The following is a 17318-nucleotide window of genomic DNA, read 5'->3' as shown; positions in this document are numbered from 1 at the left end:
CTGTGCCGAAAGGGTTTGACTCAGGGGTTATTCTGAACAACTTTTGTTCTCCAAGTTTTGGAAATTCTCGAAAAATAAATTCGGTCTCTATAGTAAAAAGTCACGTGATCGAATAAGTTTCTATGTAAAAGGTTTTGTTACGTGAATTTTCAAAATTGTAGAAGAAAAGTGGATCAGAATGGCACCTAAATCCACTTTTGGCTAAGCTTTATACCCTTTTTTCAATACCTTGTATAAAATATCGTCAGCGTCACCATAGATCGTAATCATCGTAACTCCTCGTGACCAAATTTTAGAGGAGACAAAAATACTGTTTTATTTGTAGTTCTAGTTGGCATACTACCCACCTAAAGATTTTTTTAACTAGCCTAAAAATGATTTGTTTAGACAGTCTATCTTCCTGTTCAACCGCAGCCTGAGTGCCAGTGACTCAATGACTGAAAGGAGGCCATTAGTGCTCCTAAATAAATAAAGCAGGCCTGTAGATTATCTTTCAGTGTACCGACACATCTGATTGCTGTAAGAGCCTGATAAGCTCTTCGAACGAGTCATACCTCTGTGGTGGTACGGTTTCGACCTTTCGGACAGTCAGTTTGGCATCCGAAATGCGGATTCGAATAGTGGGTACAATACTTTGCGTTCGTTCACTGTCGGAGCAGGATAAGAACCACGGGCGAGTTGTTGCGCTGGCTGTTTGCTTAAAAATAGTAACCGCGTTCAACTCTATCCCCTAGAGGGCGAACCTTTAGGGCGGCTCTTGTATACCATCACTTGTCTTCTTATCTGCAGAAAATTGACAGAGGTCATACGTGTCTAACAAGTACGTATTAAGGATGCTGTTAGCGACGCGTTACAATATATACCTACCAACCAGTCACCCCACACACACACACGCATTGTTTAGTTGTAGTCATATAAATTACTTAAATACCTAGTTAATTAAACCTAAGTAGAATCGTTAGGTACTGTTTCATATAAATAGGATGTCTTACCTACTTACTGATACCTACTGTATGCATTTTGTATGTATATTTAACCGTGCATTATTTTAATAAACATACGTTTTTTCATAAGGCGTGCGACCGGTAACCGGTACGTCACAAGGGTCCCGCGCGGTGCGGGGGGATGGCACCGAGTCTATATAAGGCCAAATTTCTAATCACACATGTGCTCACTTACATAGCGGCCACTGGACGCACGCCTTCGTCAACCTTAAATAGTTGTTTTACTCCATCCTGCAAGTTACAACCCCTACAAGCTGGTCTTCAAGCCGGATTACTGGAGAACCACTGCTGGAGAACGACCTGGAATGTTCACCACGCCACCGCCGCTGCGCAAGATGGTACAAACTCGCAGCGCGCACGAACGGGAGAAGATGGCGCTTCTAGAACAATCCACCCAGGATGGACCTTCTGGTCTCAACGTCAACGTGGCGACGTCTGAGAAAATAACTACCAAGAACGAGCTGAAGGAATGCGAGCCGCCCGTACGAAAAGTGGGTAGCTGCATGAAGATGGAAATTGGCTGCCACAAATCTTCCACCTCCAAGAAGATGTCCATGGCATCAAGCAAGCGGTCCATTGAGGCGAGGAAGAAACAGCTGGAGCTGGAAGCAGCAGAAGCGATCGCCAATATCAATAAAAAGCTGATCGAAAAGAAACTGGAAGCGGACATCGCCGCACTAGAAGACTGTTCTAAAAATAGTGCCGCGTCATACTCATCAGTGAACGTGTCACAAAAGGTGGAACAGTGGCTAGAACATAGCCATCACGACGCTAACGATCCGCCGCGGCCATCAACCATACCGCCGCCGCCCGGTGAACCACGCCACGACGCGGCCGCCCTACCCTCAACCGTGCGCGATATCGCGCAGTCGCCGCCGCCGCCGCCGCCGCCGCCAGCGCAGCCGCCCTCGGACATGCAGCAGCTGGTCCAGGCCATGAAGGACATCGCCGTCGCAGCAGCTACGAGTACTCCGCACTCCCAGATGCTGAGCCGTCTGTCCACGCCGAGAGATCTACCTACCTTCGCCAGCGATCCACTGGAATGGCTGAACTTCGTGCAGGCCTATGAAGAATCTACAGAGGTCTGTCACTTCACCCCCAAGGAAAACATGTGGAGGCTCAGGAAGTGTCTCCGTGGTCCTGCTCGGGACTCCGTCACGGCGCTGCTGGTGACGGCCGCCGCGCCCGAGACGGTGATAGGCGCCCTGCAGCTGCAGTATGGAAACCCTGACGTCATCCTGCCCAGGATCATACAGGATCTAAATCGGCTACACGCAGTAAGTGACGATTATCAAAAAGACATTATTAGCTTCTCAGTTAAAGTTCAGAACTATGTTGCAGCTGTGCTAGCATTAGGCCGTGACGAATATTTGCAGGGTATGAGCATTGCATCTGTTATCCTATCAAAGTTACCACCTGTATTAATTTCTAAGTGGAGCGACTACGGATATTCACGAATAAACGAAGGTACGAAATCTAGATTACAAATATTGTCTGATTTTTTGAGTGAGGAAGCATTAAAAATAACTAAAACAGCTGTTACTTTGACCGTACCTAAGTTTCGTAAACATAATGATCATAATTACTCTCAGTCTGTATTATTGCAAAGTGTTAACTCTAATAATAAATGTCGTTATTGTCGTACATCTAAACATGACTTGCCAGAATGTAAAAGGTTTAAAAAGGCTTTGCGCAAAGATAGGTGGAGTTACATTAAACGTAATGGCTTATGTTATAAATGTTTAATTTCGCGGCACAGTAAGGAACAATGCTCCGCACCTGTTTGTGATATAGATAACTGCGGACAGTCGCACCATAAGTTGCTACATTATAACATGAATAACTCATCTCAAAATAGTGTAAACATTTCACAACTTTTACCCTCTGAGCCCTTAGTGTCTGAGCCTATTGTAGAAACTGTTACAAATGTTAACGTAATGTCTAAAGTATTGCTAAAGGTTGTGTCTGTAAGTATTAATGGTCCAAATGGTATTATTAACAATGTTATTGCTTTGTTAGATGACGGTTCTACCGTTACAATGATAAGCGCAGGGCTAGCTAATAAGTTGGGCTTACAGGGACACAAACAAACAATGCGCGTGTGTGGTGCGTGGAACGACACAGAAATGGTATGCGATAGTCAGATAGTTCAGTTGGATTTATGTAATAATAATGGGGACTTGTTTACCATCAAGGCGCGTAGTGTAAATAAATTAAATTTACCTGTACAAAATACATTGTCTGTTGAAACCTCCAAATATTTACACTTAGCTAAAATAAAAGATCAATTAATTAAAGGGATACTTAAACCGGAATTACTGATAGGACAGGATAATTATCATCTTTTGCAACCTATGCAGGTCATTAAGGGTAAGGTTAATGAACCGTATGCTACACTCACACCGCTGGGGTGGTGCCTCCACGGCTGCGTGCCACACTCACCCGCCGGGGCCGCCTGCCACTCCTCACTGCTCGTCTGCTGCCGGGAACCGGAGGAAGAGTCGGAGTGCCAGCGCATCCTGCGTGACATGCACGACGAGGTGCGTCGCTCCTTCACCATCGAGTCCATGGGTGTCTCGCAGAAACCGCGGCAAAACTCGCTCGACGTTCAAGCAGTGAACCATCTGGACCAGAATTCTGTGTTGCTGAATGGAAGGTGGTACGTCGGCTTACCGTGGAAAACAGCTGATGTTAACCTGCCTAACTCGAAACCTAACGCTATGAAACGTCTGGAGAACGTGGAGAAGAAGATGAAGGCCAACGAAGGTTTTTCCCTCAGGTACAGGGAACGGGTGCAACACCTACTGGACAATGACTTCGCCGAGGAGCTGACCTGTACACGTACTTCGCCTAGAATTTGGCACCTACCTCACTTCAGGGTCGACAACCCGAATAAGAAAAAACTGAGATTAGTATACGACGCCGCCGCTAAAACTGATGGATTTTGTCTCAATGACTATCTACTAACGGGTCCTGACCTACTTATGTCGCTGTATGGAATTATGTTACGCTTCAGGGAAAAAAGAATAGCCGTGACAGGAGACATAAAGGACATGTTTCTTAGGATTAAAATTAATCCTGAGGATCAAGATGCATTGAGATTTCTATGGCGCGACCAACCGGAAGAACCTGTGAAAACCTACGTGATGACGTCACTAATATTTGGCGCCAGCTGTTCACCATTCATCGCACAGTATGTGAAGAATAAAAATGCACTAAGGTACGAGTCTACGATGCCGGCCGCCGTCCACGCTATATGTAAACAACACTACGCAGATGACTATATAGATAGTATAGACGACGAAAATACCGCTATACAGCTTGTGAAGGATATTGTTTACATTCACAGTCAGGGTGGTTTCGAGATAAGAAATTGGACAAGCAACTGCTCAGCTGTTTTGGATGGGTTGCCTCAAGAATCTCTGGGCAATACAGCTGTTAATTTGAATATGGACCAACATAATCAAGGTGAACGAACTCTTGGCCTTATCTGGTATCCGAAGAATGACTGCCTTAGCTTCGACGTCTCGCTGAAGAAAATTCCTGAAAATATAAGGGACGGTTCTAAGAAACCCACGAAAAGGGAAATGCTGCGGGTTATAATGTCCATCTTCGATATACTGGGGTTTCTTTCACCATTTACGATAAAAGGAAAGATTATGTTACAATGTACCTGGAAAAATGGATTACAATGGGATGACGTCATCACTGATAGCATTCATGAAAAATGGTCTGAATGGATAACTTTATTACAGCGCGTGGGCTCATTAAGCGTGCCCCGTTATTATCAAATTCCAATGGGTGCGAGCGAGAAAGAAGATGTACTGAATGTACTGAATAACATCGGGCCGGTCTCGCCTAGCAACAGTGACGCGCCGCCTCCAGCTGGCTATACAAACTTACAGCTACATATATTTTGCGATGCGTCGACTCAAGCTATGTGTGCTGTGGCTTACTGGCGCTGGGAAACTAATGTTATTCGAACAGCATTCGTAGCGAGTGAGGGTGGTGGACGTGCGCACCCGCACCGGGCTGATGAGGCGCCCCGCGACCCGCGTCGCAACTATACCTGTAGGTTAGGAGTGCTGCCTCAGCACTAGGGTGGGGAATGTTAGCGACGCGTTACAATATATACCTACCAACCAGTCACCCCACACACACACACGCATTGTTTAGTTGTAGTCATATAAATTACTTAAATACCTAGTTAATTAAACCTAAGTAGAATCGTTAGGTACTGTTTCATATAAATAGGATGTCTTACCTACTTACTGATACCTACTGTATGCATTTTGTATGTATATTTAACCGTGCATTATTTTAATAAACATACGTTTTTTCATAAGGCGTGCGACCGGTAACCGGTACGTCACAAGGGTCCCGCGCGGTGCGGGGGGATGGCACCGAGTCTATATAAGGCCAAATTTCTAATCACACATGTGCTCACTTACATAGCGGCCACTGGACGCACGCCTTCGTCAACCTTAAATAGTTGTTTTACTCCATCCTGCAAGTTACAACCCCTACAGATGCGAAAAGAGAGGGTTTGTTTTCACTGAAGAAGTTCAGTTGCGGAGTTCCACAGCGGTAGGTCTTGGACCCCTCTGCTGTGGAACTTGGCATACAACGCGGTCCTGCAAATCAAGCTCGCAAACGGCGTTAGCAAAGTGCATTTTTCTAATGTCACACAGGTCGTGAGGTAGGCTGAGAGCCTCCTTCGGGGATGACATCCCAATGATTCAGTACGAAAAAATTGCTGCAGCTGTGCTCGCCATGCAGTGCATGGGCTACTTCCGAATCTGGGGGGCTGTTGCAAAGGAGTCCGTTGCCTCTATACGGTAAGGGTTCCGTGCGATCTATGATCCTTCCGGGAGCACCTGTCTTGTCAAGTCGAAGAGAATGGCTCGTATTCGACGCAACCTGCAGTACTGGTGGGATTGGTTGGAGGACAGGACAGCAGGAAGCTGCAGCAGCCGTCATGCTGTGATTCGACGCATAGATGCAAAAAAAAGTTGAAAGTAACTTCATGTTAATAAAATATTAGATCTTAATTTAACAACATAACATTGCAAAAAAAATTAACATTGTTGAGTATGTTATTGTAATTTACTAAAGTAGTAATAAAAACAAAGGCTTATTGCATAGTTTTCGTTCACGTTCGCCTACATCGCACGTTGTATATGAGAATAAAGGGTATAATTACTAAGTTTTTTTGTTTAAAAATCACGGTTTGGGGTTTAGAGGAAAACAAATGGTAAAATGCGGAATACAGTTTTTTTTTTTCGAATAAAGAGGAAAACACGTGAATTCAAAAAACGTTTCTATTGACACCAAAGAGTACTTTTCGCCGAGAAAAGTGGAGTTACAATGTTTGCGATCTAAAGTGATGATAGAACTAGAACTTATTTTTTCAGTTCACCTGCTGTTGAGTGAAATCGTAATTAGGTAAATGACTCCTTGACATGAAAATAACTTTTTTTTTATAATCGTTATAACAAAACCGTTTTTTTTTAATACAGCAATATTTGTAGGTGTACTTACAGTGAGCAAAAGAGCGCAGCAAGGTGTAAATTTTTTGGTTTTTAAGAAACAAAAATATTATTTCTATCATATCCCAAATACACATAAGTACTTAAAAAAAAAATACACACTCTCGCCTTGTACTAATGTACTCCCTTGCGGGGGTACTTACATGTTATTATTTTTCTGGTGACCTCCCCATATCCCTTTGCCAGCTACGTAACCTTTTGTGACACCCTGTATATGCAGAGTTCTGCAAACTACTGTTCTGCTTTTGAAACACCAAAAAAAAACAGGTCGTCTAACTAAAAGGTCACGTGACCAAAAAAAAATTATATGAAGAAGCGTTTTTTTCATGAATATAAAAAATTACGTAGGATAAAAGTTTTTCAGAGTGACGCCTGAGTAACGCCCTTTCGGCTAACTATACTTTTTTTATTACACGGGGGCAGAGTTTAATACAACACCCTGAACTATTAAACTCTGATAATATTTTCGCGATTTTTTTACATTCTGATTTCATTTCCTGGCTTAGAAATAACATCAATAACATGCTGCACACGTAGGTTTCGGCATAGTATTAAACCCTTTTTGCAACAACCTGTATATAATTAATTATTAAATATTAAAAATACTTTCAAATAAAAATAAATATTTTCGTATCACAAAACAATATTACTTACTTAGTATATTTTTAACAAAGTGGCATGTCTTCACTTTTGTGTTTTCGAGTACTATGTTAAAATTTCATGTCATTGTCCGTAGAACGCCCCGCATACCTCAACCCCCCCTCACTAGATTTGACAGATTCTGATTTTCTTCCAGCTTTAGTGACAGCCTTAATATCTAATTTTAAATATTGACTTCACTAGTCTGGTGATATTTTGTTGCTGTATGTTTTTGTATGCGATGGCTGTTATTTTGCAATTTGTACTCGTTTGTCGAACGCGAAGCGAAGATCGTTAACTCCGATGATGTCGTTTTTGAATTGAACGGTAGCTTCGCTTGCAGAGATGGCACGAGATAGGTACTCGACTCAGTAATGATATGTACAAATGTAAGTACTTTTTTATACAAAGTTTTCATTTAATCTAACTATACTTTTAGCTATGCATAGTGTTTCTATAATGTTTCCCATTACATGATTACAGTAACATAACTACCAATCTATAAATGTTCATAAATAATAAACTAACATGAACTGTCTCCTGTAGAACCAACAGTCTCTATCAGTAAGGTTCTCAATTGAACTGGAGCCTATGAAATAGATTAAATAAGCAGTTACTTTCAGAATTATAAGCTTTAGCAGTAGCATAACTAGATCAGTAAAAAAAGTACTTATGAAACTATGAAACTCAATCATGTCACAGGTGCAGCAGAGGTGGGTGATAACTTATCAGCCTACGATTAATTTCATACAGAATCACCTATGTCTGCTCGCGCATGCTCACATCACATGGATATCTCGGAATCCAAATTTTAATAACAAAATAAGCGACATATTTTTTGAAAATAATTTACATACGTACCTACCTGCAATTGGCGCCGCGCGCTACCGCCAATGGCGGAAAAGCTAATATGTATACCTACATTATTAAAAAATAAAAATCAGCCAGATTTTTCATTGATCAGATAAATTTTATGTTAGAATAAAATTGTTGCTGTCACTGTCTAATACAAACATTCAGAGGCGACAGCATCAAAATTATTCCTCAGGTAACTTTTATCTGACTATTGAAACATCTGCTCTAAGTTAGTTTTTTTATCCACTTTCGATATAAAAGTTAACTTTCAACATGAGCATTCGTGGCAGTAGCCAAGAAAGTTGACAGGATCTAGCCAGCAGTACTAAAGTGCAAACACTTTTAACGTTATTCGATACAGTTAAAACTTCACACCGATGGCTTGGGTGAGTATTATTGACCTTTCTGCTGGCCCACAGGTGCGGTGAGCCAGCGACACGCATTAGCCACCAAGATGCGGGTAGTTCTACCGTTGCTGAACACGTGTGCAAAGGCCTTAGGGCTGGGAAATAAGCGGGGGCTTACGAAGTGGCGGGTATGCGAGCTATTGTACAGTTTTACACAAAACTATGTAAAATATGTATGATAAAATAAGAACTGATATCTGACTGGCTAATCCATTCAGAACGGTCACAAAGTTGTATAGCTCTATTGTTTGTTACCGACAGGATATGAAGAATTATGTAGGTAAGTAGGTACCTATCATGCATGATTATCTGTACGCATTTTTTCAGTTTTACTGGTCATAAGTTAAAAAAAAAGTTTTATCTAGGCGTAAACTTTTATGTGTACTGTGTATTGTTTAATAGAAAACCCTAAAAAAAACGCGGCTATGAAATATCGCTATACTCGTAAAGATTCGTACCTAGGCATTATTTATTTCGTGGCCTCACCTACACAATATCTTCAACTTTCCCACGACAGCAAATTGCTAAATGAATGCCATTAAACATCACTAAGGCAAAATAATAGGTAACTACCAGAAATACCACTTAGGTTTGAGTGCAGGACACATAATTTTCCTTTTGTTCTAACAACATCAACAACAGTTTTAATACATAAATAATTAATGTATCAAATAAGTAGGTACTTACAAACCTATTTTTATTTTGGATTTTTATTATGAACTGTCCTGATTCACATATAGTAAGTAAAAGGTAGAAATTATTGCAGTGCTCGACTGGAATACACTATTCCTAGTTCACATTATACCTATACACCTTTTTTTAACTTACATGTCAGTTTTTAATTAAATAAATATTGCAAGTAACTTAATTTAGTTAGACCCGATTAGGTCTGATGACAGGGGCAGTGTTAGTCAATTAATGAAGATATAGCCAAAGTGAAAAATCATGTTTCATATGACACAAAAATTAAAGCTGTTTACTAAACATGGTTTTATTGTTCTAATAATAATAAAAAAGAACAAATCGTTTTTATTCGATGGGTGTAAGTAAAGTGAAAAATTTTTTTAAACGAATTTCCAATTAATATTTTTTTCTTTCCAGAATTCTCATTCAAGCTGTGTCCGCAGTAGGCAAACTGAGAGCCACCGACTGAGTTACAGGAGGCGTATTGGTTTAGTATGCCGAGTGTTGCCAGTATGCTAGTTTTGTGCTCACTCCGCTTTACGCAGCAGTTTTCTTACTGGGAACGGACTGTTAAATCTGGAAGTTGACTCTGATATCGCTATGCCTATGCCCCCAGTCTCCTAGGCACGCTATAGCACTGCTGCAAATATGAAATATTCTTAACTTCATCATTTATTTGTACAAATTTTAAAATAATAAACCTTAATGAGAAATTATTTATGATACAAAAACAACTACAATATTCGAAGTTGTCGTTAATATTACAAAACAAAGTATTTGCCAAACACATTTATACGATAAACAATCAAAGCAAATATTATTTGGAAACTCATTAAATTGATATCGAAATCTAAGTAAAAACTACGTATAACGTTTCGACAGCTGCTTCTTGCACCTATTCTGACTGACAGGTGTGTTAGCTTGTTATTCTTTAGATAGTTTATCGCACATTTTATGTTTTAATTAGACCAAGGGCTTATAATACAATGATTATTAATTATTACAAAGTTATATTAACGAAAGTTTAGTAGGGTGGTTTGGCGAATGTATAATAAGCATCTCTTATCCAATTATATACAGGCCGGTTCGTTTATACAGGTCAATGGGGGAACTTATAAGCTATAGAAATAACATCTACGTAGTTAGTAAGTGAGTTACTATACTAATTTACTAATTATTTTATATATTTTAAAACTAGATACAACACTGATTAGGAATTAATACTGTTTGTTTCCATACTGTCTTAGTAACATAATTTGCTTTTTACAAACAAAAAAATTGGAATAATGGTTTTTACAGGTATCAAAGAAGACGAAGCGGGACTTCTATTATAGGTGCATATAGTATGTAACTTCTACAATGATACGTATCACGTATGTATATTAACAATAATATGGATTCTTTTAAATTTGATACGTTTACTTAGCACGGGTTAGTCCCGCTATGGTATGGTCCCGGTATGGCACCCTCTTAAAATACCTATCAAAAAGTCCCGCTATGGTACCCTTCAGTTTTTGGTACTGTTGTAAAGTAGATCTAAAAGATGGGTACCATAGCGGGACTTTTTGATAGGTATTTTAAGAGGGTGCCATACCGGGACCATACCATAGCGGGACTAACCCCTTAGCACAGCTCTTATGAGAAAGAGCGCATTGACAGAAGGTCAACCAGACAGCAGAGGTCGCATGTCGTATGTCGCTGGCATAGAACTACACGTTTATGTACGGAACCCTAAAAGTGAAAAATGCATACAACGCAATGGAAAAGCGCTAAAATTTTAAAAAAAAGTTACAAACTAGGTATGTAAAAAGTGACACGCAAAACCTATTAGTTTGTAGTTCCGTCCGTGTTGGTCCGGTCTACTATGAATAAAAGACAAAGCTATTGCACTAGCTGTGTTAACACGGTTTTAAAATATTACACGTACCAAAATTTTTATAAAAATAATAACATACAATTATGTAAAAATCGTAAAAGAAACACAGGAATTCTTCAGTCAATCAAGATTAAGGGTTGCTTAAATGGTACCCATTTTCTGTCTGTTGGTTCGTCTGTACGATGATGTTACCATTGTTTGAAACAAAAAAACATAATATTACAGATCAAAATCAATTTTCACTAGCAAATTATTACTTACAATTTCTCTCCACCGCAAAATGTCAAGCATTGGTGGTTTACACTACATCTGACTAAAAAACTCCACACAAGAAGTATATTTGTAAGACAGATAGTGAAAAAAATCTACTAAAAGAATAATCCTACTATAATTATTATTATCAATGCGAAAGTTTGTGAGTGTGTATGTTTACTTCTTCACGTGAAAACGGCTGAACCGATGTTAATGAAATTTGGTGTGGAGTTAGCTGACACCTTGGACTTTTTATCGCAGAATACCCAAAAGAGAACTTTAAGGCGTAGCGATGCTCGCGGGAACAGCTAGTTATTATACTATAAAAATAAAAATATGCATTCGGGAAACTTCGTTACATATTCTCCTCGGCCATTTCTCAGAGCCTGAAGACAAAAGTCTTCAACCAGTGCATCCTGCCAGTGATGACGTATGGTGCAGAGACGTGGACTGGCCCATCGATTTAAAGTCGCTCAGCGTGCTATGCAGAGAGCTATGCTTGGGGTTTCTCTGATGGATCGTATAAATAAGAAATAGGTTCTCCGTCAGAGGACTAAAATTACCGACATAGAGGTTAAAATATGCAAGCTGAAGTGGTAGTGGGCTGGTCATACCTGCCTGGCGACCACGAACAGGCAAATGCAGCTGGACTGACGACCTTAGGTGGGTAGCCGGCTGGATGAGAAAGGCCGCGGACCGAGTGTTGTGGCGCTCCTTGGGAGAGGCCTAAGCAGTGGATGATTATTGGCTGATGATGAAGAGACGAACATGGCCGCCAATTGTACGGTATATGCTACGTTTTTCGTCTTTACGTGTGTGTGCGATAAATAATTATTTATAAATAATTATGTATTACCTATATCTGCGTTTTGATTTTTGAAAATTCAAAAAATATAACCGTCTTCACAGTATATTATCAGTGAGATGCAGAATAAAGAGAAATTTTCTACTATTTGAAGAAAAAAAAACTATCTCTAAGTTTGATGGACATTAGGGGAAGTAGCTTACAGATTTTATTGAAAGAGTTGGCTAGCCTGTGTGTTTTACACGGGCTGTGGGCATTTAACGTTTTCCCTCTAAATAGCTATTTGTGGCCCAACCTGTTATTTGTGTGGTCTTAAAACGACAGGCCGCCTGACCGATAATTACATACATTCGTGTTGGAGATACACTATCAAGATAAAACACGTGAATTTGGTAACACTTAGTAGGCAACAGACTATGTTGTACAATACGTTGCCTAGTAAAGAAAATCTGTTTTATTATCATTACGTAAAAATATACTATTTATTATATTATATGCAGCACATAAATAATTATAATATACATTATACTATGCACATATACAAAATATTCACGAATGCATTCTTAGAAGGGGAGTCTGAAGTGAATATTACATTATTTTAGCATAAAAATACACTCACGAGCAATGAAAAAGTTCCGGTGACATAGCACAAAATTACTTCTAAGCGGAAAAATGACATATTTTATTAGGTATATTTAATAATACCAACTAAAAACGTAAAATATTTTGTTCATTTAAATTCAATGTTACAAACAGTTTGGTGTTGGCATGAAAATACGTGTGTGTTAAAAAATGTAAAAGCTGTAATTATTACAGGATCTGCCCAGTTTGGGGTCAGATCTACCAAGACGTCATCATAAATATAAATAATATTTAAAAAATGCACCCATGTGCTACGGCGCTACGAGTGTGCTACGTATTTTTGTTGTAGCAAGGAAATAAATCCGATACCTATGTCATAAAAAAGACATAAACGCAGAGCCTAAAAGAAAGTTCTGATGGACCATTTTTTCAGTTTGGGAGTAATTTGGTGCTGTCACTAGAACTTTTTCATTGCTCGTGAGCGCATAAGAAATTAAGGTATACATTATTCCCCGCGCCCTTACAGTGATGAAAAACGTCGTGAGGAAACCTGCATATCTAATGTGAACTGTGAACTCACTGTGGTGGAAGATAGTCTAAGCTTTGGGAAACAAATAAGAACTTAAGGGGATAATTATGTTACAGATACCTAAGATAGAAATGTAGAGGCTACTAACACTACCTCAGAGAAAAGAATAGAACACAAATATGCCATAAATTAATACATATCAAAATTGATCATTTTAGAATATTTGTTTTATTTTACCAATACTCATTAATAATGAGGTACATGTTTACTGTAATTAATGATAAGGCTGAGATAAAACGCAAACTTAAGAAGATATGCACAAAGCTTTCATTCGAATGAGTCAGACGGGGACTAACATCCCCGTAGAAAAAAAAATGGAACAGAATAGGTGGTTGGGATAAACATGGTGAATAAATTAGTAAAATAGGGGCACAATTCGAAAAATATCATTGTTGGAAGAACGCGTTAATCCTCTACTTAATATGTCAAATAAATATGTATTTACTGACAAGTATTTAAATTTTATATATTGTTTTGGCAATTATGTGTTTTCTTATTAAAGATTAAAGTAGTTTTTCCAATAATCATGATTTTAGAATTGTGCCCGCGATTAATATACCACATTGAATATGAATCTTTATACATAAACTCCGTCACAAATAAAACATGTTGTTTAAAATGAAATTTGAAACATTTAGAAGACGTTAAGAGCCGTGGTGGTGTAACGGATAAGACTCTCCACTCTAATTGTGGATTCGAATCCGGCCATGTAAATGAACTCTTTGGTATTAGAATTTTAAGTACAACTTTACCAAGTACTCTTACGGTGAAGAAAAACATCGTGAGGAAACCTGTGTTGTACCTACATCTAGATTACCCTAAGTGCATTGTGCTAATACGGCGATACGGCTCGCGACCTATCACGTGAGTACAAATGTACAGCGAAAAGCAGATGACTCGCTTGAGTCACCTTTGACTACCCCTTCGGGGATAACAGTCGTGAGCAGTAGGTATGTATAAGACATTTGACAGGCTCTTGACAGCAGCGGCGTTCAGCGTGTGTGTAAGTTTTAAAAGTGTGATGTGTGGAAAGTTGGACATTGCAGTCGTTTTGTTTCAAAGGTTAGTGTTTGAAAGGATGCGAGACTGTCATGAATTATTTAAGGAGTATTCTTAACGGGTTTGTCTTTAAAATATAACACAAAAAAGATTGTCTTAAAAATAAAATGTGCGGTATTTCGATTTTACGTGTTATTTACTGTTTTCTCACAAGGTATAGTGAATAATGACGTGTGGTACTTGCGGATGGTTATACAGGCTTTTGGGCTTTGGTTTGTAATCCACTGCGTGTTGTGCGAACTACGCTAACTCTACATTGGTTTTACAATACTATAATTTACTTATGGATTTTGTCACCTGCTAGATATACATAATTTATATACGATACTATGGGTTCAGGGTAAAGAAAATACAAGTGTTGCAGAATTAATACTCCGGGAATGTAGATTTCTAAATTTCTAATGGTAAAATATTTTTTTAAATCGAATCTTTAGTTTTGAGTTTATTCGTTACAAACATACACACACTGAAACTACCATAAATACATTACCATAATATTAATAAAAAAAAAAGTTCTTATACAGGATGTTGCAAGAGTGGTATACTAAGCCGAAAGAGGATGATTCAGTGGTCATTCTAGGGTTTTTCGTTGATAACTTTTTTTAATTTCTTGACTACGTAAAGTTTTTGTACAATTACAATAAACATACAGTAAAAAAACAAATAATGTTTGTTACGCTGATAAATAAAAACAAATGTATGACTTAGAGAAAAAATACACTGCCAAGATCTCATGTAAAAAAAATTAGTAGGTCCATGTCATTAAAATTGGCCGAATACTTATTTTTGCATTTCGGCAATAGAATTACAGTCCACCGTTATTAACTGTACTTTTTATTAGGTACATTTCTATCATTAAACCAGCCTTGTTTTAGGTTCAGAATACTTTTTGAAATTAAATTGATTGAAATAATTGTGAAATGACTAGATTAGGAGATCAAATTAACAAATGGATGAATATGTGTTATTATTTTGGGTATGAGCAATAAGCATTTAAGTACTATATAATCGGGGAGATACAGTTGGTTTATCGAGGGAAACTAAAATAGATTAGGGATAATGCACAAATATAAACATAAGTGTACAACCCTTTGTACACTTATGTTTATATACTGGACTTAGAGCAGTGGTAGCTCAGTAGTCGGTTAAACGCCCGCTTTTCACGCTAGATATGGAGGTTCGAATCCCGCTGACACGTAGCGTAGGTACCAATGAATTCTTTGGAATTTAAGTACACGGAATGTAATCGCTCTTACGGTGAAGGAAAAAATCGTGAGGCCTGAGAAAACCTACATATCTAGATTTAGCACATCTAGATTATGTGAACCTGTCTAAAGCTTAGGAAGGTAGTTTAGACCTTGGGGATAGGCACAAAGGTTATATTCTAGAGTGACTCTCTCAGAGTCAGTGATGCAGGATACTACACCCGCACATAATAGATTAGAAGGGTGGTCTTAATGCTGTAAGTAGGCATTTTCAACCAGTCAACCTATAGGAAGTGCAAAACTGTGTATTATAAATAGTTCTTAAAGAAGACCAGACAAGTAAACAAATAAACTTACAACAAGTCACTTAAGCTTTAGATGTTTTCCGAGTACTTTTTATGGCTGTCTTATTTTTTATGAATACTGTACACTTTTATTATTCATGCAAAACAATATGATATTTGGAGATTAACTACACCTGTAGTCCGCAGTCATTTCGTACTCAGAAATGTCTAGATGAACAGTAATTTTAGGTGATACGTTGATAATTTATACACGCACGTTTCACGTAAAATATAGGAAATCAGTTTCGCTTCAGCCAACTAGCATTAAATAAGTACAAGATGTAACAGAAATAGCTGTGTGCAAAGTGTTAGATTAGGTAATCTTGCCTAATGCTTGTAATTGTGTTATGTCGCATATTCTACTTACATCCTGTTGATTAAAGAAGTCATCTTGGGCATCTTCGCTGGAGCATCCCATATCCTGTAGGAGGGAAACGTGTCGTTCCCAATCATCCATTATAAAAAAGTATATCCTCAACAGTTAAAACTCGACTGTTCTTCACTTCTTAACAAAGTTTGTTCTGTATAACACAAACTGAAAACTTTCTTGTCATCTTAACGACCTTACACTACGAAAAGTTACACGAGCCGGGCGAAAGCGACTGTCAGATTTCGCGCCAAAAAGTTCCTTTTTTGTCTTTCGCTATCGGGTCGAAAGTGGCGGGAAGCGGGTGCGATTTCACGTGAAACTCGGCTGTCCCGGGCCGAGAGAGAGAGAAAAAACAGCCGTATCACGTCACACGACCGGAGCCGGCGCGCATTCAAAAAACGTAATAGGAGAAAAGTCGGCAAAGGTTGCGTACTGGTGCGGATGGCAGTTGTGCTAGGCGCGCGCTCCCGGCCGCCCGTCGACGCGACCGGAGCTAGAGTGCGTGGCGCGGCCGCCCTCTGAGGCGCGCCGCCTAGCGCGCGTCTCGCTCGCGCGGCGGCGGCGGGCGTAGCGGCGTCCCTCTCGCACGGCGCGCCTCCCATGGGCGGCCGCGGATCCCGCTGATGCGGCCGCAACATGGCCGAGCCCTCGTGGACACCACGCCGCCGCCGCCGCCGCCGCGGGCGACGTCCCCGGCGCCGGCCGCCACCACACATCCTATGACTACCAACTATTTGCCAAACTTTCTTCCTGAAAACTTCACTAAACTTGATCACACTTTAAGTACTTGTTTGTTACGACTATGATAGTTGGCTAACTCACTCGGTAGGTATTATATGCTACTTAAAATGAAAAAAATATATTTAGGTAAGTATATGTAACCAAACCAAATAAGTAACTTTTATATGGTAACCTATGTAGGCACGCACAAAGGTATTCATGATTTATCATGCTACATTACCAAGCATCACTAATACAAATAATAAATTAAAAAACGAATACTCTCTATTCTAAAGTCTATAATGTTAAAACATTATGATGACTGAAGTCTTATCTAGTCATGGTGTGAAATATCAATTGCAGAGCTTATTCTACTTG

The 17318-nt window shown here is 39.3% G+C and overlaps 1 protein-coding gene across 2 annotated transcripts in view; it reads right to left on the bottom strand.

The window, feature by feature from the left end:
• The window catches only part of LOC105397006 (homeobox protein caupolican), an 88360-nt gene extending 71659 nt beyond the window's left edge, over positions 1-16701 (bottom strand). Inside the window, exon 1 of one of the 2 annotated variants that reach the window (XM_038122202.2) lies at positions 16218-16701. In XM_038122202.2, the coding sequence (XP_037978130.1) occupies positions 16218-16307 (90 nt within the window). In that variant the 5' untranslated portion in view covers positions 16308-16701. The remainder of the gene's footprint in view (positions 1-16217) is intronic. The other variant, XM_038122204.2, reaches the window with a different exon arrangement.
• Between the last annotated feature and the right edge of the window lie 617 nt (positions 16702-17318).

Source organism: Plutella xylostella, chromosome Z (assembly GCF_932276165.1).
Source record: "Plutella xylostella chromosome Z, ilPluXylo3.1, whole genome shotgun sequence".
Lineage (NCBI taxonomy): Eukaryota > Metazoa > Arthropoda > Insecta > Lepidoptera > Plutellidae > Plutella > Plutella xylostella.
The sequence above is the reverse complement of the archived record's forward strand: the minus strand, read 5'-3'. Positions and strand labels throughout refer to the sequence as shown.